Source organism: Felis catus, chromosome E3 (assembly GCF_018350175.1).
Source record: "Felis catus isolate Fca126 chromosome E3, F.catus_Fca126_mat1.0, whole genome shotgun sequence".
Lineage (NCBI taxonomy): Eukaryota > Metazoa > Chordata > Mammalia > Carnivora > Felidae > Felis > Felis catus.
This window is the reverse complement of record NC_058383.1, coordinates 6824003-6847975: the sequence shown is the minus strand read 5'-3', so window position 1 is coordinate 6847975 and position 23973 is coordinate 6824003. Positions and strand designations below refer to the sequence as shown.

At 42.5% G+C, this 23973-nt stretch overlaps 1 protein-coding gene and 1 non-coding gene across 5 annotated transcripts in view; one reads left to right on the top strand and one right to left on the bottom strand.

Annotated features, from left to right (window-relative positions):
* Positions 1-1828: 1828 nt before the first annotated feature.
* LOC111558300 lies at positions 1829-1935 on the top strand. Its single transcript, XR_002739024.1, has one exon. It is a non-coding gene; the product is annotated as a U6 spliceosomal RNA (small nuclear RNA).
* A 470-nt stretch (positions 1936-2405) lies between these two features.
* Positions 2406-23973, bottom strand: part of ZSCAN25 (zinc finger and SCAN domain containing 25) — a 22650-nt gene continuing 1082 nt past the window's right edge. For 2 of the 4 annotated variants that reach the window (XM_023247131.2, XM_006941953.5), the window contains exons 2-6: positions 22204-22619; positions 20812-21013; positions 20145-20233; positions 18263-18389; positions 9649-13967 (exon numbers count right to left, since the gene is read on the bottom strand). In XM_023247131.2, coding sequence (XP_023102899.2) covers positions 13135-13967; positions 18263-18389; positions 20145-20233; positions 20812-21013; positions 22204-22590 — 1638 coding nt within the window. In that variant the 5' untranslated portion in view covers positions 22591-22619 and the 3' untranslated portion in view covers positions 9649-13134. Of the gene's footprint in view, positions 2537-9648; positions 13968-18262; positions 18390-20144; positions 20234-20811; positions 21014-22199; positions 22620-23973 lie in introns of those variants that run through there. The other 2 variants (XM_023247133.2, XM_019820465.2) reach the window with 2 other exon arrangements.

Below are 23973 nucleotides of genomic sequence, written 5' to 3'. Positions count from 1 at the left end.
CTTTGGAAAGTTCTGAACAGAGAAGTGAGATAATCTTATTTATATTTTTTAAAGATTGTCTGGTTCTTATATGGTGAAGAGACTATCAAGAAGAAAGAATAGAAGCATGCAAATTAATCAGAAGGCTGTTAAAGTAGTCCAAGAGAGATGGTGGCTCAGACCTGAACATGCTGGAGGTAATATTAAGTTGCCAGACTGTGTGTGGGTTGAAAGGAGAACCAGCAGAATTTGCTGACGGTGTGGATTCAGGGTATGAGAGAGTGTTGTAGGCTTTTTGACCTGAGCAACTGAGGGAATGCAAGGTCTATCCACTAAGATGAGAAAAAAAAAAAAGAGAGAGAGACAGAGAGGTTTGGATGGTGGAGAGAAAACCAAGCGGTTGGTTTTGTGATAAGTTTGAGATGCCTATTTGATCTTCAAAGTGGGTAGCAGTATCTATGAGTTAGAACTCAAGGGAGAATTCAAAACACCCTGGAATCTCGCTTCCCCCCACCCCACCATGCCACTGAAACTGCTCTTACCAATACCACCAATGATTCTTTAAGTTGATAAAGCCAATGAACATTTCTTTTTTTTTTTTTTTAGTGGTAAAATACATATAACGTAAATTTATCATCTTAAAGTGCTCAGTTCAGTGGCATACAGTACATTCACACTGTTGTGCAGCCACACCATCATCCCTCCATAGAACTCCTCACTTTGCAAAACTGAAACTCTCCACCCATTAAACACCAACTCCCCATTCCTTCTGCTCCCAGACCCTGGCAACCACTCCTCTACTTTCTGTCTTTCTGAATTTGACTACTCTAGGTACTTCATATAAATGGAATCATACAGCACTTGTCCTTTTATTTCACTTAGTACAATGCCTTCAAGGTTCATCCATGCTGTAGCATGTCAGAATGTCCTCCCTTTTTTTAACGCTGAATAATCCATTTTATGGAAAGACCACATTTTGCTTATCCATTCATCCATTGATGGACACTTGGGTTGCCTCCACCTTTTGACTATGGTGAATAACACTGCTATGAACATGGCAGTCCCTGTTTTTAATTCTTTGGAGTCTACACCCAGAAGTGGAATTGCTACATCATATGGTAACTCGAGTTTTAATTTTTTGAGGAGACGCCATACTGTCTTACAAAGCACTTTTGCTTTTCATATTCCCACCAACAGTGTACAAGTGTTCTATTTTTTCCACACTCAAACTAAGAGATAAAAACAAACAAACAAACCTTGAAATCTCTATTAAACGTCTTCGGTGAAAAGTTGCATGTCTTTCTATCTGTCTGTAGCCTGAGGCTATTCTAAAAAAACTTTTTTAATGTTTATTTATGTTTTAGAGACAGAGAGAGACAGAGCACAAGCTGAGCCAGGGAGGGGCAGAGAGAGAGGGAGTCATAGAATCAGAAGCAGGCTCCAGGCTCTGAGCTGTCAGCACAGAGCCTGACACAGGGCTCATATCCACAAATGGTGAGATCATGATCTGAGCCAAAGTCAGACACTTAACCAAATGAGCCACCCAGGTGCCCCTAGCTTGAGGTTAGTCTACTACTTTTTTTTCGTTTTTGCTACTACACTTACTAAATTAGGAAAGGAAAATGAAATGCAGTAATATAATACATATTGAATAAAGATCCAATATTGAGATGTCAGTGTGTTCTGTATGAATGGAGCTATTCTGACCATGATATGGTCTATAGAAATTACAGTATAGGAATGGATCTCCCCTTAGATGACACCTAGAGTCAGCTCCACGTAAACAAAGTAGGTTTGGAACAGTTTGGATGGAAGGGTGGTAAGGAAATAGATATTAAAACTGAAAAGAGTGCTCACTTTGACAGCACTTATACTAAAATTGGGACCATACAGAGAAGATTAGCATGGCCTCTGCACAAGGATAACATGCAAATTTGTGAAACATTTTGTATTTTTGTATGGAATAGTTGAATCACTAAATTGTACACCTGAAACTACACTGGAAAGTAAATAAAATAAAATAAAATAAAATAAAATAAAATAAAATAAAATAAAATAAAATAAAATAAAATAAAATAACAAAATACTGAGAAAATTTTGATCCAGTGGAATGAGAAAGATAAGGAGAATTATTTTTGCTACCTCTACATAATAAAGGACATGCGTCCTTTGTGAAGGCTTCTTCCAACAAAGTGACAGCCAAATCTACAAATGGCCCTGCACTTAGTCTTCCCCTCCCTTATCTTCCTCCCCCTTATCTTCTTTTTCCTTCAACAAATCAAGACATCACTTTAGTCAGACACAAAAGGATTACATCTTAAGATATTTTACTAAGAAGTCAAGGTAAAATAAGAGGAAACAACACGTCATTCAAAAAAAAAAACAAAAGGGAAGGCTTTTTTTTTTTTTTTCTTGATCTAGAATCCAGTCTACTATTGAACTCACCTTCTGGATGAGGACTGATTCTCAGTCACAGAAGCTGTGCTCTTTCTCAAACTCTCCTGTATCATTTCAGTGGTCTCGCCATCAATGCCCTCAATGCACTCTGAATCCTCCTCTATAGTTATACAGAACAAAGAGTTTACTTAAAAGAATACTGTTAAAGATCTTTTACCAACACAGATCTCAGAACGACTTACAGATTTGGTTCTGTTAGTTCACAAAGTACTTTGCTAGTGGGAGATCAGGATGTAACTGTCCTGTATTGTTGAAGAAATTTGTGTGTTATGGCTACAACCTGAGAGGAGTACAGTAACATTTTGCTATGGAAGGTCATGCGTTGCTGTTCCTTCCTAGAGCCATCTTATACTTGCTCTGGGCTGGTGGGAGTAAACTTGAGGATCTGTTCCAATGTTTGAATGAGCGCTCTGGTGAAGCCACAGTGTTCTACTCAATGGAGCTACCATTCTTAAAATTTATGTGCATTATTATCATCTGAGGAGTTGGGTAAAATGAAGATTCTTAGGTCCCTTTGGACCACCAGTCCATCCACAAATACAGTTTTTAAAAGTTTCCCAAGGGGCACCTGGGTGGTTCAGTCAGTTAAATGTCCGACTTCGGCTCAGGTCATGATCTCGCAGTCTGTGAGTTTGAGCCCCGTGTCAGGCTCTGTGCTGACAGCTCAGGGCCTGGAGCCTGCTTCTGATTCTATGTCTCCCTCTCACTCTGCCCCTTCCCCACTCATGCTCTGTATCTCTCTCTCAAAAATGAATAAATGTTAAAAAAAAAAAAAAAAGTTCCCCAGGTGATTTTGATGTCAAGTGGTCTTCAGATAATAATTTGAGAATCTCTGTTGAAAAGCACTGTTAAAAGATAACCTGAAGCGTTTTTAAATTGTTAAGTCTGAGCAAAAACTGAGTCCCATCAGGCAGTATCAAACCAGAAGTGGTTAGCAGCACTCTATCCACAGGAGGTAGTGGCATGACATGTAAAAGGATAGGAAGCAAAGCAAGGAAACCATTTGATTGGCTAGGGCTTACATTTGTCTTGTATGAGAAAGCCCAGTTGGCTGTTTGTGACTGTTTGTCCTTATGTTTTGATTTCTTAACCTTGAGGCATTTACAGACTTAGGTTTTGGGTTGCTTATGTAGGCTGCCAAGGCATTAGAACTACCTCAGTCAAATTAATGGCCTCCTTTTTTAATTAACTTAACAGCATAAAGAACAAAACCTCTAATCTGGACTATCCTAAGGACAGTTTTCACCTTGAGCACAAAGTATGACAAAGACTTGCTAACTCCACCACTAGCAAGGATGTGAATACACCCGAGCAAGCTGACATAGCTGGATTTACTGAGTGTTGACTACCACCCAGAGGCAGCAGTATCCTCTGCAGTAGCGTGGAAAGCAAGGGAAAGTTCTTAGACAGTGGAGTTGGATCACTAACTTCTAGATCTAATACACTGGATCTTTTGAGTCAGATGCCATTATTCTATGAGAAAATGATCTAAAGTCCAACCCCACACAATCCAGTTACATGTCCCACTACTCCCCTTCCCTGAGTTTCCTGAAGTATAAAGTACTTCAAGGTAGAGGTATGATCAGAGCCAGGTAGGATTTACCAGAGAGGCATCAGGGTCACATTTGGAGTAGGGGGTGACAGAGCAGTCAGGGACCAGTGAGGACACTGGAATGTTATGGGTCTCTAGGCATAACAGCTCTTGCTGATCTAACGTGCGTAAAGATACTAGATGTGGGCTGGAGCTGAGGTCCTGCAAAGTTTGCTAAGGCTTGGCATTGGGGGAGCTTCCAGATGTATACCCAGGGTCACTGGATGGTAGGTAAACTCTATCACATACTAGGGGTGTGTGATAGGCACCCAGAAAGCCTAATTTCTGGCATACCCACTGACTCTAAAAAAAAACAAAACAAAACACACCAAAAAACTAGGCTTTCAACCCTGACCTGCCTTCTAAAGACCAGTTCCCAACATCTAACAACCCTTCTGTTATTTCATATTCAACAATTCTACAATGAGGCTTACTCTTCCCTTTTAACTCATTGCTGTTCAAACCAGTTAACCCTCCAGATTTCATTTATTTGACCATCAGTTTTGTACTGTCATAGAGGTCTGTCATAAGCACCAAATAAATTACAAATTATGAAATAATTCCAAAACACTGTGAGATTGAATGCCCACAGGGATACCTGTATGTATGTATCAACCAGAGCGTGCATTAATGACCAAAGATGCTCCCTGAAGCAATGGGCTAAAGCCAGCAGGTTTGGGGAAGATGATCCCTAATTTGTGGCAGGAGGTATAATGTGGCTGAAAGCACCTGTAGAGGTCACAAGGCCTGAAGCAAATGACCGGTCTAAAGGCTGAATGGAAAGTATTTTGTGAGTACACCTACACAAAAACAAGAATATGGATGAAGACACCGAAAAGAAAGCTGCCACACCAGCTTCATTCACTGCATGAAGGAGGCTTGGCCCACCATGCACAGTGAAAAAAATGTGGGAATGAATCTGCAGCTCTTGAGCAAGATGAGGTATGATTAAATTGGTGTATCTTGTGAGCTATATGCTGTGCCACCCTCTTGCTCCCACTTTAGGGCCATTATCATTGGACAAGTACGTGGGACCCTTTTCCTCCCATGGTCAGAAGTAGTAAATGATGTTAGTTCTTCTTTTTTTTTAACACTTGAAATTTTTATAATAAAATAATTTCAAGAATTTTCAATAATTACATAAAAGTTACAATGACAATAGTACAACGTATCCATATATCCCTTTACCTGGATTAACTTATCCTTAACATTTTTCCCTTGCTTCTTTTCTTCCCTCTTCTTCCTCCTTCCTCCCCCTCCTCACATATACACAATGGTCCTTTATCCTTAAAATTTTCAGTGTGTATTTCCTAAGAACAGGGATATTCTCTTACATAACCACAACACAATTATCAACATTAGTACATTTAACATTGATATGATTCTACCTAAGCAGATTCATATTCCAATTGTGAAAACTGACCCAATGTTTTTTACTTTTTTAAAGTGTATTTATTTATCTTGAGAGAGACAGAGACAGTGGGAGCGGAGGAGGGGCAGAGAGAGAGGGAAAGAGAGGCTCCATGCTGCCAGCGCAGAGCCCAATGTGGGGCTTGAACTCACAAACTATGAGATCATAACCTGAGCCGACACCAAGAATCAGATGCTTAACTGACTGAGCGACCTAGGTGCCCCATAATGTTTTTAAAATTTGCACAATACTACATTGTGTGGATGTGTCATAATTTTTTCAATCACCTATCTTGGATATTTATGCAGCTTCCAGTATTTTTTGCAGTAAGAATGCTGTAATGAATAATGTTGTGCATGTGTATTTTCATATTGTTAGAGGGATAGCTTTACAGTAAATTCATCCATAATTTTGTTAGCTATTACTAAATTCTCCTCCACATGAGGCTGCACTATTTTGCATTCTGCTAGCAATGGGTAAGAATTCCTGTTTGTTTCCCCACAAACTCATCAATAGTGTGTATTGTCAAGCTTTGGAATTTTGGCCAATGTGATGGAAAATAAATCTCTCAGTCAGTGCAGTTTTAATTGGAGTTTATTTTGAGCGAAGGTGAACATCTTTTTATATCATTAATAGCCATTTCGGTATCTTTTTTTGTGATCTCTAGTTTATCAATTTTTCAGTGGGGTTGTTTTGTTTGGGGGGTTAACTCATTTTTTTTTTTTACAAAGTTCTTCATATATTAGAAATACTGGAACTTTGCGTTATGTTGCAAGTATTTTCTCCCAACTTGTCATTTGTCTTTGCTTATGGTTTTTGCCATTCAGAAGTTCTCAAAATTTTTATGTAGGAATGCACCAATCTTTTCTTTTAGTGCATCTGGATTTTAAGCCATAGTTTTAAAGCCTTTTCCCTGAACCCATGTTTTAGAGGAATTCATCCGCAGTGTCTTCTGGTACTTGGGTAGTTTCATTTTTTAGTTACATCCCTGATACATCTGGAGTTCACTCTTGGATATGATGTGAGAAGTGGGTCTATTTTTATCTTTCTCCAAATAGCTATCCAATTATACCAATGTGACTTTTTAAAAAATTAACCTCTTCAGTACAGAGCCAGGGCTATTTCTCAACCTTTCCTGCTATTCCATTTGTCTATTTACGAATGAGTTCCACACTGTTTTAACTGCTGGGATTTTTTCCATCTCTTACTTTCCAGTCCTTCCATTAGCACCTCAGTTCAGGCAGCAGGAACCCTTAAAGACTGGAGAAACCTAGTAAGAAGACTGGCTCTTGATGAGAAACCACTTATTGTTCATTGTACTTTTCCTGTTCATACAACAGGCTGAGCTTTTGCAGGAGTCAATGAAATCTCTAGGTGATGTAGATCAGATTTTCCTCAACTGTTTCACAGACACAGAGATAACATAATACTCAAATAGCTACCAGAGGTGGGAGTCACAAGGTATAGACTCGTGCCACCTCTTAGTTTCCAATCTATCTAAAGGTTAATCTACTACCTTTTCCAGAGATTATGGTTTTTACTAAGGAAGGGAAACATATGAGGTGAGCTCTTGGGAGTACGGCCATTTCCTGGTCTCTGGCCACTCAGATGACAGAGCTATGGCTACAGCATGTGGCAGCAATGGCAGCCATTCTACTGGAGCCCATTCACCCTTCCAGGAAACTGGAATTGCTCCTCCCAAGTCCCTCTGTTTATCAAGGGACAACACCTGCCTTACCCAACCCTCTCCATCCTCACTCTTAGCAGTTCAGATTCCCAGCAACAAACACAAGGGAGAACGTTGCCCGCCCTCCCTGTCGTGAACAAATTTTTACTGAAATTTTTTATTGAAATGTGTCAATACTGGGGATAGGTTGGACATGATAAATCTTTAGAAATGTGTCCTTCAGAAACTGAGATAAAAGGGAAAAAATAAGATAGGAATACAAAATTGTAGGAAGCCCCAGTGAATTTCTTTGGCTTATGGCATTTCTAAGTGAATTAGATGTGACTGCAGTTGGTAGCACAACAGCTAGAGATGTCAGCCACATCAGAAGGGCCACTAGGGGCAATGTGATGTCATGTTTCTTCCTCAGGCACTCTTATGACCATTCTAGCTACTAAAAAAGGCAGAAATCCAGACCTTTCATTGAAATATTTACTGTCTACTGTGTGCCTTGAAGACCTTATTATGAAGGAAAAAAGGCTGGCATTGGCTGCATTGAGTTTAAGTGGCCCCCACTACACACATGCATTTACTGGGAAAGGCAAATCTAGGCCCCAAGCAAAAGTTCTCTGTGATATAGAGGCTCTGTGGCAGGTGCTTGCCTGAAAAGAACCCAAAGCAATAAGCCAGGTTGCCTGCATAGAAACCACCTAGGTTTTAGAGTTTCCAGGCCTCTATCCTGAGATTCTATCTCAATAGCTCTTGGCTCTACATGGCAATACTACATTTAATCCCAGTGATCTCTAGTAAAACTTTGTTCTCTAGAAAGTTAGGCTGGGGTATTAAGCTTAGCAGGAAATAGCTCTAGTCCTTGAAATGCCAGTCCTTTCTTTCACTAACTAAACCAACTACTTAACAAGATAGAGAACAAACTGAGGGTTAATGGGGGGGGGGGCAGGGGGGGGGGAATGAGCTAGATGAATGATGGGTACTTAAGAAGAGCAGTTGTAATGAGCACTGCATGCTCTAAGTGATGAATCAATAAATTCTACTCCTGAAATCAATATTGCATTCTATGTTGGCTAAAATTTAAATTAGAAAAAAAACAAAGCATCTAATTCGCAACAGCAATTATCCTGAATGTTACAAGCAGTGATTCTCAGCAAGGGTCAATTTTGCCACCCAGGGGACATTTGGAAATGTCTGGAAACCTCCTTAGTTGTTATGATTGGGGAGTGTTACTAGCATGTAGTAGGTTGATGCACAAAACAGCCAGGACAGCCTCCAAAACAAAGAACTACCTGGCACAAAATATTAGTAGTGCAGAGGCTGAGAAACTGGCTAAATTGTAAAAGAACAAGTAGCAGGGCTCCTGGATGGCTCAGTCAGTTAAGCATCCAACTCTTGATTTTATTTCAGGTCATGATCTTGAATTTCATATCAGCCCTGTAATGCCAGTGTGGAGCCTGGTTGGGATTCTCTCAGTCCCCCTCTCTGCCACTCCCCCACTCACATGCTCGTTCATGTACACTCTCTCTCTCAAAATAAATAAACTTAAAAAAAAATTAAAAATAGAATACAAATAAAAAAATAAAAGGGCAAGTAGACTCTAGAGAAACATGTTCCTGATAGTTACTTTCCTCAACTCAGAAGTAGATAAAGTCAGCCTGTGTTGCATGATGAACTTGAAACCAACTTACTTTTTAAGAAACAAGGGCTCTTCGGGGCGCCTGGGTGGCGCAGTCGGTTAAGCGTCCGACTTCAGCCAGGTCACGATCTCGCGGTCCGGGAGTTCGAGCCCCACGTCAGGCTCTGGGCTGATGGCTCAGAGCCTGGAGCCTGTTTCCGATTCTGTGTCTCCCTCTCTCTCTGCCCCTCCCCCGTTCATGCTCTGTCTCTCTCTGTCCCAAAAATAAATAAACGTTGAAAAAAAAAATTAAAAAAAAAAAAAAAAAAGAAGGGCTCTTCAAATTGCCCCTAGGCTGGAATAAAAGAGGACCTGAAAGTACTGAAATATAGTTAATCAGGCTGCTGATAACATTCATGGCATACATTTTGAAAAGCAAATGTTTAATGCAATAGCTCCCCAGGACAGACCTTGGGCAGAAAGTCACCACCCAAGGTATAAAAAGGGGTTTCTCTTACAAAGGTCATACCCCTTGGAGCGGCACTCTTCATTATCACAGCAGCATGGGACACACTACCTGCCAGCCCTGAAAGTGCCCAACATTATAGTTGGGTGAAGAAACCACAGACACCCAATCACACACAATGAGGGCTGTATATAAGGTGACCAAATATCCCCATCTGTCCTGGAGTCCCACTTTACCATATTGTCCTGGCATAATTAATAGCACTTCTCTTCACTCTCAAAGGGAGCAGGAAATGTACAAGAGGAGTTTGCAACATCCTGTCCTATCAGAAAATAAAGAAGCTATCAAAGATGACTAGAGTTATGTCAAAAGGAATCAGGAAGCAAGTTGAAAAGGCTCCCGATGACCAAAAGTGAAATGATCTGAGCATCAAGAAGTACAGTGGACTGGCTGTAAATCCAAAATCCATGAATGTATTCTGATTGAAAAAATACCTGATCACAATTACAGAAAACAAAGCAACCAGATCATTATTGTGAAAACAGGCAAAAGGACGAATCAAGCATTTCCTTTCCTGTGAACTCTATCTAAGAAACCTAATGGTTAATGAGGGAAAATTTCTGACAGAAGCATTCCAGCTAATAAATGAATCATTTATAGAATTTATGAAATAAATACATCTAGGATCCTAACATCAGAGAGAAACAACCAGACATGCCATCATCTATAATGTGTTCTTGCCAAAATACAAGAAATGAATTTGGTTATTCCTTTAAGTTTTTGGTTAATACAGAGGGCAAAAAAACATATTAAATAACGTCATGGGTATGCAAACAGCAAAATTCAAAGACAAGAAATTCTACAGGATAAATAAATAATGCAGTTGCTTCCATGAATGAATTTCAAGAGAAAAAATAGGAATTATACATTGTAAGACTTAGAAGACAAAGCAACCAATTACAATTTATGCATCTTATTTAGATCCTAATTCAAATAAACTTTTTAAAAGTATGTGCTTTTTAAGAAAACATTAATTGCAAATTATGAAATTATTTTTATTGGTATGATAATAGTATTGTGGGTTTTCTTTTGCAAAGAGTTTATTTTGAGAGAGCAAGTGCGAGCAGGGAAAGAGCAGAGAGAGACAGGAGAAAGAGGAAAAGAGAGAGTCCCAAGCAGGCCCTACGCTGCCAACACAGAGCTCAACGCGGGGCTTGATCTCACAAATTGTGAGATCATGACCTGAGCCAAAATCAAGAGTTGGACACTTAACTGACTGAGCCACCCAGGCGTCCCTCAAGGAGTTCTTATCTTTCAGAGGTACACACTGAAATATTTATAGACAGTATTTGGGAGCTGTTTTGAAATACTTCAGTAGGGTAGGAAGACAGGGAAAAGAGTATAGACATAAAACAAGATCGGCTAGGAGTTTACAATGGGTAAAGCCAAATAATGAATACATGGGGATTCATTATATATGTCTGAAATTTTCTATTATAAAAAAATCTCTAAATAGAAAAATACAGAAAAATATTTAACATTTGAATACATAACAAAAATACATGCTACTAAAATTCCATGGAAAAAAATTTTTGAGGCTGTTTGAGGCATCATCCATGAACTTTGGTCTCAAAGCAGATACAGGCGCCCAAGAAAAAAAGCAAGACCTGGCTCCTGAGTTTCTCTGAAGGGATTCCAATTGGCTGAAAACCCACAGTCCTATTTGGCTATGCATATTATCAAAAAGAATCTAACCATTTAATTCAGGTAAACAGGAAGACCACTGATGAGCAACTCCCAGCCTGTAGTGGCCCAACACTCCTCACCTAGCTTTGGAATATGGACCTCCTAGAGAAGGCCAAGCTCAAGCCAGGTCAGCCCCCAGGTCCTACAGACCAGAAGCCAGAGACTCATGAAAAGCCTTTCCCTGGGTTTGGCTGCTAGCTGGCTACAAGCTTTGCGAAGCTTGTCTGGGAAGTGGGGAAAAAAGAGCTGATTCTGCATCTGGATCATAACACTGCTAAGGAGAAGCAGCCTAGTGTCTCAGATAGTGGATGACATCTCAGATATATTTATGGCCTGGCTACTAGAGGCTCATGGAGACAGTGGAGAGGCCAGGAAATCATCTGCTAAATCAAAATTAAACATCATGACTATCTACCATAGTTATCTAAGAAATATGTAATAAAATAATGTGTTTCAAAGTAGACTGAGTAATACAACTGTGTTGAAGTCATCATTTATCTGATTTACAATAAAAAATGGGGAGGAAAAAAACCTTAGAGTAAAAAAATCTAACATTAAAAGGCACCACAAAACAAATCACATCTTATAATTATAGTACCATGTCAACAAAAGACAAACTCACCCATCATCCAGCATTTGAAAGCCTAGCACTACAACAACACTGCATTGTAGTCCATGCTCATTACACAGATATTTTAAACAGAATTTTAAACAGAAAGGAAACCTTTTAGTGATGGCAAAATAAAGTGTAAACAGTACAAATACTGTATCTTCTCATTAAGTATTTTTAAATGCCTACAAACATCTCTATTTTGCCTGAATCGGCACTTAGTAAAACACATCACTACCACCTCATCAGTCCCAGTTGGCAACTGAGAGCCTCTCAGATGACAAGGATCTAGATGTATTGACAGAGACTATCCGGTAGCAAGAGGTAGGTGGCGAATGCATTTCAAGGCAAGACACTGACAAGGACCAAGGACAAAGGCTCAGATCCCAGGTCCAGAGAGTTTATGGGAGTACCCATGGGTTCCACCTTAGGAGGTTCTGAAGATCAAATATATTCACTAAAATGTAGGCTCTACGAGGTCAGGGACTTTTCCCATTTTATTTACTGATATATGGCAAGCACCTAAGAGTTCCTGGCACACTGTTGGGCCTCAATAAATATGTGTGGAATGATAAAGTGAAAATAGAAAAAAAAGCATCTTATATGCTATAAAATGCCATCAAATACACTGTATTAATAATAGTTCATCTTTCAGATTTATTTAATTAGATCTTTATATAGAACTGAACACTTTTTAAAATACTTTCATGTTTATTCGGTAATCAATAGCAAAATATTAATTTCCTATTGGATGGGTGGATAGTTGTTACAGTACAAGGAATAATGGGGAAACTATACAAATGAGGGTATGCTGTTACAGAGACAAAGGGGGTAAAAATAAAGTAAAATAAACAAGGCTGCCTGAGAGATCCTAACTAGGGAGGGGAAGATCCAGCACCTGAGTGGCAGGGCAGAATGAGTGAGCACCAGAAGACTACCCTCTCAAACAGCACGTACCACAAACATAACTTAGAATGTCTGGAGCTATTAATGGTTCTGTGTGTGTTCCCACTGCTAAATCACCAGTTCCGGGAGGCTCACAGCTCATGTGCCTCATTCACCACTGTGCTCCCAGCACCAGACACAGTAGCTGTTCAATAAATACTTGTTAAATGGAAAAGAAGAAAGGCAGAGTCTGAACTAATGATTTTGCAGGTCGATACAGCCCTCATCACAATGAGGTGTAACTTGACAACATGGGACAAAACTCTGTCAGACTTGCTCGAGAGGCGTATATGACATCCCAATGAAGGAGAAAAACTTCAACCTGAACTGAAGTTCAGGATATAATTTCCCAAAAGACAGTAAAAAAACAGTTTGCACCACTTGGATAAGAGACGTGAGGAGCTGTGCTCTCTGGAAACTCCAAATAAATCAGGCATTGCCTTGCTTTTGTTTGACAACAAATGGAAAGAAAATGGGTCAAAGTGCCTTTCTGCACCCTATCACTTTACCACTCCCTCCTCAAAGCCCTTCAGTGAGGAAAGACGAATGCATCCTCCAATGGGATCTCCCTCCACTTGGCGATCCTGAAAGGTCCTACACCTTCCAGCACCTTCCTTTCGTAAAAAAGGTGCATCCTTACTGTGCCAGGGTCTCCTGGCGATGCTGAGTTTTCTGATGCCGATTGAGGATGGACCTCTGGTTGAAGCTCCTCCCGCAGGCTGGACAGTGGTAGGGCTTCTCCCCAGTGTGGATCCTCTGGTGTCTGACCAATCGCTCCCCTTTACTGAACCGCTTCCCACACACCTGGCACCCATACGGCTTCTCCCCAGTGTGGGCTCGCCGGTGCACAGCCAGGTTTGCATTCCTGCTGAAGCTCTTGCCGCACTCACAAGTGTAGGGCTTCTCCCCTGTGTGAGTTCTCCGATGCACCTGCAGATGCTGCCTCCGGCTAAAGCTTTTCCAGCAGTCACCACACTTGTAAGGCTTCTCCCCTGTGTGACTCCTCTGGTGGACCTCGAGGTGGTGCCTCTGACTGAACGTTTTCCAGCACTCACTGCACACATAGGGTCTCTTTCCCAGGTGGGTTCTCTGGTGCTTCATGAGGTACTCTCTCAAGGTGAACCCCTTCCCACACTCGACACACCCATAGGATTTCTCTTCTTCATGGGTTCGCTGGTGTCTGACAAGATTTGAGCTCCGACTGAAGCCTTTTCCACACTCGGGGCACTGAAAAGGCTTCCAAAAGGAGCTGTGGGTCTTGAGGTCATCGGGCAGGGGTATGACACCATGCTGAGGAGGAGGCGGCCCTGGCATGTTTCCCACAGAGCTACTGGGCTCCTGCTCACAGGTTCTTCCAAGCTCAGGGCTCTGGAGTGTGGCTTCCCCAAACCTCTCTGCCGTCACCCGAGCAAGCGCCCCCTTGAGGTCTGCCTGCTGGGTTTTAGACTCCTTTTCCTTGCTCCCAATGCCTACAGGACAAAGGAGATACAAGCTAATTCTGTAGCAGTTATGAAAGTAAAGTTCTATGTGAGAATTTGGCTTCTAAAGATGTCCCATTAACAGTTCTTTCTTTTTCCCTTTGACCAATAACCTCAATACAGTTTTCTTTCATGGACTCTAAAACCAGACTTCACTTTACCTTTTCCCACTTTGTTACTGACTGAATGTTTGTGTCTTCCCCAAATTCATAGGTTGAAAACCTAAGCTCCAACATGATGATATCAGGAAATGGGCTGTTCAGGAAGTTATAAGGTACAGTCATTAGGGTGGAGCCCTCATGATGGGATCAGTGTCCTTATAAAAAGAGGAAGGGAGGGGCGCCTGGGTGGCACAGTCGGTTAAGCGTCCGACTTCAGCCAGGTCACGATCTCGCGGTCCGTGAGTTCGAGCCCCGCATCAGGCTCTGGGCTGATGGCTCAGAGCCTGGAGTCTGTTTCCGATTCTGTGTCTCCCTCTCTCTCTGCCCCTCCCCCGTTCATGCTCTGTCTCTCTCTGTCCTAAAAAATAAATAAACGTTGAAAAAAAAAATTTAAAAAAAAAAAAAAAAAGAGGAAGGGAAACCAGAGCTCTTAGCACAGAAATCATGTGAGCATGATCCCTCATGATGGGAGAGGCAAAGACACAGGATAGATCCCTCAATCCCACAATCTCACTCTGTCTGCCATGTGAAGACAGTGAGGTGGCAGCCAGCTGCAAGCCAGGAGGAGGGCGCTCTCCAGACACTGAATCTACAGGAACCTTGATCTTGAACTTCTCAGCCTCCAGAACTCGGAGAAATAAATGTTTGTTGTTTTAAGCCACTGGCCTATAATATTCTATTGTAGCAACCTGAGCTAAAACTCTCCATATCTTTTTTACAGAATAGTCTGCCAAATCTTAATGTGCTCTCAGTTAATTTTCTAACTCAGACTTGTATTTCCTTCTAAATCTAACTCAATGATTTCCTTGAAGAAACATTCCCTGATTACTCTCTTAGCTATGTCTCTTCAGCACATTTATACTGAATTAGCACTTTGTTTATTGTGCACTTATTTATACACGACCTTGTTGAAAATGCCATTTTACATTCCTCAAGGTGTTCTCCCTGCCCTAGAGATTATAAACCTATTCCAGCTTATTCCATCCAGGTGGGCTACTTGAGAGTTCTCCATAGCCTCCATACACTTGCTCAGCACACGGTCCCTGCCCCCGCTCCTCCCTCCACCTAACCAGATTTTATTAATCTGGGTCTCTTGGGAGACTGTCACAGGCTTACTAACCACTAGGTGAATGAATGAATCCGATCTGTCACTGACTTCTACCAGATTGAAACGCGCGTGAATGCTGCTGAAATGCCTCAACCCTTCTAGAAGTTCTTTCTCTGATCCCTGTTTCACTCTCTCTAAATTAACAGAACAATTGTTTACAGAACAGGCAGGAGGGAAGGTGAACAAAAGGGAAGGCCCTAGGAAGCAAAAGAGCCAAGACAGAAAAAAAGAGAGGAGGGGTACCTGGCTCAGTCAATATAGCATGTGACTCTTGATCTCAGGGCTGTGAGCTCAAGCCCCACATTGGGTATAGAAATTACTCAAAAATAAAATCTTAAAAAAAAAAAAGGAGAGAGAAAGAGACAAAAATGACAAGCAGCACTTAGGCACAGAAAGGGTCCTTTCAGGTAAGGCCGTTAAAACACAAAAAGGAAAACATCACATGCCTAAACAAATATGAAGGACACAGCTGTCACCTCTGACAGATTCTTCTATAAACTTTCCATTAAAGATGCACAAAACATAACTGTAGAATTCAAAGAATTTTCATAATGAACACAACTATATAAAAAGCATCCAGTTCAAGAAACTACCAGTATCCAGAAAGCCCTCTACCAGCCCCTCCAGTGACTATATTCTGCCGACCCCTGGCTAACATGCTATTCAAACTTTTATCAGCATAAAGTACTTTTACCTGGTCTTGAACTTTGTGTAGTGGATTCAAATATTGTTTCTGGATGCTTCCGCTCATTATTATACTTGTAAGATTCACCCATATTATGGAATGTAGCTATAGTTACACTATGTTCTTTTTCATTGGTATGACACTGTCAGAATATATTGTAATCTATTTATGAACTTGACTGATATTCATTTGGGTAATTTCCAGTTTTCAGGTGCTACGAATAGTAAAACTGACACTAAATGCAATGCACGAGTCTTAGCTGGACCCTGGGGAGATGTGAGTATGTGCTAGATATTATGTATCATAGAATTCTAGTTTCTCAGGCCTAATCCAAAACAGCTATCAATGCAGGAGCCACAAGTACATGGGAATAAATCACAGGAAGACCTGAGACAGCCAGTAGACAGTATGCGTGGGAAATGGACCTTGGCCCACCCAGACTCCGCATAAATGCTTATGGAAGTGCTTGGGTCGTTTGAAACAGAACAGCACAAGAATACAACCAGAGTCTCTAGAACAGTCAGATGGCAGGGATGGGGGGCGGGGCAGGTATAAAAATCCTCTGGAATAAGAGGGCAGAATCATTCCAACACACAGCAGCATCACCAGCAGAGGGTCCCTGGGGGCATCAAGGCACTAGAATATTGGTATCCCCACCATCTCAGCTGTGTTGCAAGAGGTCCTGAACCGCATAGTTATGTCTGAAGGTTTCCACATCCTCTACCATCTACAGAAGTCTTATATCTCAGGACGCCTGATGGCTTAGTCGATTAAGCGTCCAACTTCTGCTCTGGTCATGATCTCACAGTTCATAGGTTCAAGCCCCATGTCAGGCTCTGTACTGACAGCTCAGAGCCTGGAGCCTGCTTCGAATTCTGTGTCTCCCTTTCTCTCTGCCCCCCCCCCCCTCTGTCAAAAACAAATAAACATTTTTTAATAATAGTTTTTAATAAAAAAAGAAGTCTTACATCTCTTTGTAACACATGTTGGCATCCTTTGGCCACTCACATCACTGCCATGGTGTGACAACCCTGTCCTGGACCCAGGTCTCCTGAGCCCCTCCTCTAGGGCCCCTTACACTACTCCATAATGACCATTATTCCGTGCATTTGGACTCTTCATATGAACTGCTAAGATCGCAAAGGCAAGGGACTTTAACTCTTCATAGTGACTGGCAGAGTACTGGCCACAATACCAAATAAATATTTTTGGGTGAATAAATGAATGTTGACTGACTCATAAAGGAATAGTATTTGTATAGCTAATAAAAGTATCTAACACTATCATATTCACCAAATGCTAAGATTTATCATCTCACTTAATCCTCACGACGCCATGAGACCTCTGTGAACGTCCCCATTTTGCGACTGAAGAAACGGAAGCCCAGAAAGGTCACAGTAAGTGGTGGAGCCAGGACCGGTTCTCTCATGCACTAAAGGCAGTACAGCGATACTCTCATTTATCCCTCAACATATTTCAAGATGGAAAAATGCCAGGTGGGGTGAAGTCAGGACAGATGAGCAGTCAGCACATACTCAAAAAGTTATGAAAAGAAAAGCAGAGGGAACAGAGGAAAGGGTTGTTCCCACTCACGTTTCTTTTCCTCTCCCTCTCCAACCTGCAGAGATACCACCACTCCGGCAGTCTCCAGCCCCTGCAGTGCCCTCCCCGGCTTCCCCGCCAGGGCCTCTCCCTGTACTTCGCCAGGCTCACTCTTCCTCCTTCTCTTGCTGCTCCTCCTCCTGTGAGCACTTTCCATGTGCATCATGGTCTCACCCTTCCAGCTCCAACCCCAAGTAAAACCTGGCCACCACCTGAGACAGACCCAGCCCAGGCTCTGCTTGCTCTGTGACAGGGGCCCACATCGAGCAGCTGGGCATTCTCTGTACACACGCCTGGTGCTCCGAAGGCTGCCCTACCGTTAGTCCTGCCCCAACACAAAGCTGCAAAGTTGGAGCCAGTGCCTGAGGGACACTCAATAAATCCCTGCTGAGGGAACGAGACACAAGATCGTCTTTTGCTTTCAAGCCTGCGTGGGTACTCTTCAGTCAGAGACAGAATAGGTGCTCCAGGAATCCTAATGAGCAACCTGTCTCATCACAGCCAGTACAACTACCTTGTGTTTTCTTGCCCCCTTGTTGGTTCCTCTCCCGACAAGAAAGCACATGCCCGGCTCCTTAAACCCTGGGTCCACACTCTTTCCTTGGACCCATTTACTTGCCTTCTTTTGTTGGTAGCACCAGGTTCTGAAATCTGGGGCAAGGGCAAGAACTCCAACCTGTAACTTTCACAACTCCTCAGTTTCTTACCTTTGGGATGGAAACAGTCTTACCTGGAGGTGAGACCCCACAGTCCTGGGGTTCCACATATTCCCCAAAACAGTCTATCTGGGCTGGGGTCACATGTCTCCATTCCTCCTCAGGGAAGGCCAGAGTCATATCTTTAAATGGCCCCAACCCCTGAAACAACAGAAGAGTGTTATGGATAAAGAAATAATCCCAAAGTAGGAAGAGTCTAAAAGCGGAAGCAAACACAGGGATAATACTCTAGGGAAGAACAGAGCAAGAGACAGAAGGAACCAGACCCCTAGATGGTCTTGGGAGCACAAGTCCCTACCTCTTGATAGTTTAATGATAGGGAAGTAATGGACTTGTCTGAGCTACTATATTTCTGAGTCTCTGCTGCAGACACCTAGGTTGTACCCTAACAACCACAACACCTAATTCCTGCTTTTCAATTGCCTCCACTCAATCCTCAAGCTTGATCAAGACCCAGAGCTATTTATGCCTTCATCTAAAACTGATCTTCCCTCAAAGGGAAGTAAATATTTGGGCAGGCCTTGTCTTAAGAACAATACTGCATTAAAATAAATTCAGTATTGGGCGCCTGGGTGGCTCAGTAAGTTAAGCAACTGACTTCAGTTCAGATCATGATCTCACAGTCGTGGGTTTAAGTCCCACATCAGGCTCTGAGCTGACAGTGCAAAGCCTGCTTCAGATTCTGTGTCTCCCTCTCTCTCTGTCCCTCCCCTGCTTGTGCACACACACATTCTCTGTCTCTCTCTAAAATAAACATTTAAAAAAAATAGTAATAAAATAAAATAAATTCACTATCATCCACAACACCATGAAGAACTATTACGGCAAAAAAGAGGGTCTGGAAAAATTAAAACATGCTATCATCCTTCATCTCCTCCAAAACACATGCTAGGGAAACAGAAACAGGAAATGGTACAGGCATAAAACTTGCCCAAACAGTGCTTTAGCTAGACCAGATTTGAGTCATTTTTTTCTGGCAAATGACCCCTTTCCTTCTACCTTCCTTCTATAAGGACTCTTCACTTTAAAACTCACTGTCTCTGGGACACCTGGGTGGCTCAGTTGGTTAAGCATCCAACTCTTGATTGCAGCTCAGGTCATGATCTCATGATTCATGTGTTTGAGCCCCACATCAAGCCCTGCGCTGGACTCCACACTGAATGCAGAATCCTGCTTGGGATTCTCAATCTCTCCCTCTCTCTCTGCCCCTTCCCTGCTCTCTCTCTCTCTCTCTCTCAAAATAAAAAACAAAACACTCACTGTCCCCTTCAAAAAGGTGCCACACTGGAAATCTCCCACCTCCCTGGTAACACTCAACACAGAGTAGACATGACAAGAGTGCCCCAACTGTGCTCATTACCCCCATATGTGGCAGGCAAAGAAGTCAAACAAGGCCAAATCTTGGTGTAGTCGGGGTAGAGGCCAGAGGGAACACTCTGCTCAGTGTTCCAGGGAGTCTCCAACCCTGAGTCAGCTACATTCCTGCTGATGCGGGAGGAGGAGAGGATCCCAAGGAAAAGCAGCAGCAAAAGTATCCATAAAGACGATCTACAATGGGTATTGATTTCCTGATCGACCACCACTGCCTAGATCAAGCTTATAGGGTTTCTATCAATAATGTCTTCCTCCTCAGTAAAAAGTAATACAGAGTCAATTAAAAAAAAAAGTCACAGAGCAATAAAATCAACTGAATTGAGCCTCATGCCTGGGCCCTAAGGCATAAGGCTCAACTCAACAAATCAGGATGACAAAGTGGAGAAAACAAAGCTATCATATCCATCAGAACAAGAAAGGTACAATAATTCAACTTGTGGGCGGTGCTTTGTTGTGCAGGGAAACTTTGGGGAAGGTGAATCTCATTCAAAGCAACGTCAGAAAGGCAGAAGTACAGCTCACCTGGGGTCCAGCTGAAAGGAACCCAGCTGCCATCTCTTGGTCTCTGTTCACTGGAGGGAGGCCAGAACCAGCCTGAAGAACTGGCAGAGCTAAGCAAAGGGGAAAAAAAGCATGAGAAAGATTAGTGCTGTCTTGTAGTTAGCTTGTTCAAAGGTGTCCACTGCCTGACACACAGAACCCAGGAACCTTAAGGAGATTCCACACAGACCTACCCTCTTCTCAACTGGGCAGACGGTCTCGACCCAATGTACCCTGGCCCTTGAAGGCTATTCATGCTCTCTGGTCACACTCTGGGAATAACCCTCTTTGAGATTCAGTAACACAATGAAGTCATACATTACTTTTAGGGATATGGTTTGTCTGCCCACTTAAAAAATCCCCCTCTATGTCACCTGCATATTTCCAGGAGGTTTCTAGAAGGGATGTGAGGGAAAGAAGAGAAGAAATGGTAAGAGAGCACAACCCCAGATATCCCCTGCAAAAATCAGAGAGTCAAGGTATAGAAGACAATTTCACTTCATCTGTTTCCTACTGAAGTCAAGGAAGTAATCAGGAAAACTCCTAATTACAGCTCACAGATAACTTATTTATCAATTGCTGGGCTTGTAAAGGAGGGTCACAAAGTGCAGTTTTCTGCATCCTTACTTCTTTACTGTTCACATCTTACCCTGCTCCTGGAAGGCTTGTGTCCCAGCTCCAGGGTCTTGACTGAGTTGCTCCTCAGTGCCTTGGTCTAGGCCTTGAACTCCTTCCCCATGGGGCATCCCCCACTCAGGCTTGACCTCCACTGGCCCCAGGTGAACACCTGGTTCCCAAGGGCCTCTGCAAAGTGCTGTCTCCTCCCGTTCTCCCTGCACGAGGCATGGAACCTAAGAACAGTCCCCAACACCTATTAGAATGAGGCCTGGGTGAGGGAGTTGAATTAAAACCTAAAAAGAGAACAAAGAAAAGGACCATTCCAACTGCAAGAGGAGGACAAAGCTGGCTCAGCTCTTCCCCAGGACATCAGTGAGAAGGTGAAAAAGAGGTTAACCTCTCTTTATCAGGCTCCGAGCAACTGTTATGTGTCCCTGCCCTTTTACAAGGGTCCCTCCTGCCTGCCTCAATACTGACCAAATTCCACCAGGAATAATATCACAGAGAGACTAAATATTGTTTGGTTGACAACTTTAGCCCAAAATGCTCCCTACTAGGAAAACAATCCCCCAATTATAAATGCTGAAAGTAAAAAATACAAAGCCTTGATTCAGCAGTGAATTAGCTAGTGAGAAAAACTTGCTCTGAAAACAGCGAGGAAAATCAGGACAACTCGCACTGTGATACACTCACAAAAACAGGCCCTTCTTGGTCTACTTTTAAGCTCCTGAATTGGGAATAAAAAAATAATTCTTAGGATTACAGAGGAAGTCACGAATAACTGCAGTAGGAAAAGGAAGAATAAACTGAAGAAAGATGATTACTTGCAAGCAAAACAGTAATGTTCAGTCCTACTCTCTTCTTTCCCAGCCAACAATAAGGTGACTATACCACAGAATGACAAACATGTGGCCAGAGTCCCAAGGAAGCATCTGAGATGCAGTTACTCGGTGTCACCAGAACACCACCACAGAACCACTAACGTGAGCCACTTGAGCCAACGTCCCAGATATCGAAACAGCACTGTTTAGACAATGCTTCTTAATGATAATATTCACCCAATTGGAATTCCCCACTTTCCACATGCATCTCTGCCCAAAGAGAAGGAGTCTATGAGGGATCTTCAAATTGGTCACGACTACCTTCTTGGCCTGGGGCTCACAAAGGAAATATGGCCAGGCCTTTGTCCTGATGACCAGAAAGGAAGCTAACAGCTCTTCTACAGGCCCTGCATCTTCCTTGGGAATGGATTCTCATGCTGAAAACTCCACTGCCTTCCAAAAAGTACCTCAGGGAGTCTGGGAGCAGATGAAGGAGACTGTACACCTCATCTACTCCCACTGCTTCTTCAAACCTTTCAATTCTTTAAATGTCCCCTTCCCATACCGACAAAACAAGACCCAGATACCCCCTTCTCACCCACCGCCTTGGCCTCCAACGTTCTCTCTGTGAAGTCCTCCACCATGGCCACAAGAGCCTTGCCACTCTCCAAGCCATGCTCCCGAATCCAGGCATAGAACTCCCGTGGCAGGATGGTCAGGAACTGCTCCAGCACCAGCAGCTCCATGATCTGCTCCTTGGTATGCAGCTCAGGCCTCAGCCACTGGCGACAGAGTTCCTGGAGTTCCCTGAGGGCTTCCTGAGGACCAGCTGCCTCCTGGTAGCGGAACTGCCGAAACCTCAGACGAAAAGTCTCAGGACTAGGGTCCTCCCTCCCCCTGGCCCATGGCAACTCTTTCTCCAGCTTTACCACAGGAACACCCATCTGTTGCTGGGGGTCTTCTGCCATCCCTGGACGCTCCTTTAGCATCTTCACACTCCTCCCAGAAGACTGAGGGTCTATTGGGAAGACCAGACAAACAATAATGGCAGCATAAGTGAGACAAGGAAAGGTCAGTCCATCACAGTTCTTTGTCTACATCAATGGATATTCTGCTGGAGAGCATAATTAGTTTCTGTGAAGCAGAACAAAAGACCAAACATATATCCTGAAAATCATGCCAATTCAATTCAGTAAGTATTTGCTAACCACCTAGTATGTGAAAAAAAATGTAAAGAGTTTACTTTATACCCACAAACATTGTAGGATCTCATTAGGGAGATAACACTAAAATCAGAAAATATAAAATAGGTTATAATTAGATGAGTCACCAGGGCCTACTCTTCCAACACTGTAAGAATTAACACGTTCAACAAATATATGTGCCAGGCCTGCAGAAACTAGAAATATAATACAGAACAAGACAAACAAGGCACCTGTCCTTTGAAACTCATATACTAGTGCAACAGACAGAAAAAAACAAATACAAGCAAATAAGTTAAAATTAAATGGAGATAACTTCTAGAAAGGAAATGTGTAGGGTGGTCTGTTAATGGGGGATGAATAACTTAAAGAAGGCTCTTCTGAAAAGATGACACTTAGGCTGAGACCCACCGATGAGTATGAGCCAGTCATTCAGAGATTTTTCCAGGCACCAGACTTGAGGTCAGAAATTACTCCACATGTCTGAGAATAAGGCGATGGGAGTGAAGCAAAGTTAAGTGAGGGACAGAGCCGCACGAGAAGAAGTGACAGAGGCAGGCAGAACCAGATTATCCAAGAAATGGGCCACACTAAGAATTATGGCTTAATCTTCTTATTTTAGCAGGGAGCTATATGTTTTTACATTGCCTGGCGTAAAAGGTCATTTTGCCTGGCGTATGTCAACAGAGAATAGGTTAGAGAGAAAAAGAAGGGAAGCAGCACTTAACAGTGGTCCAAGCAGGAGATGATCAAGATGGTGGCAAAGACGCAGAAAGAGTCGAGACGTATTTTGGAGGTAAAACCAAAAGACTTACTGGTGGCTTGGATGTGACCATGTGTCACATGTTGAAAACAACAGAGTGACATATATATCATTATAATTAACGAAAAGACTTTTAACTTGTGTAGGCTTTACCATTTAGAAAGCCTCTGAACACACACATACAATTATGTATAGGGAGTATTACTCCCCTTACTTTTCAAAGACGACACTGAAGATGTAAGAGGTTAGACGGCTGGCCAAAGTCTGCCTCCCAAAAGATACGGTACAGATGAGAAACACAGGAAGTCAAAATGAGAGAAAGGTTAACGTAGGTTCAACTACTCATGAAAAAGGTTTGGGCGCCTGGGTGGCTCAGTCGGTGGAGCGTCTGACTTCAGCTCATGTCA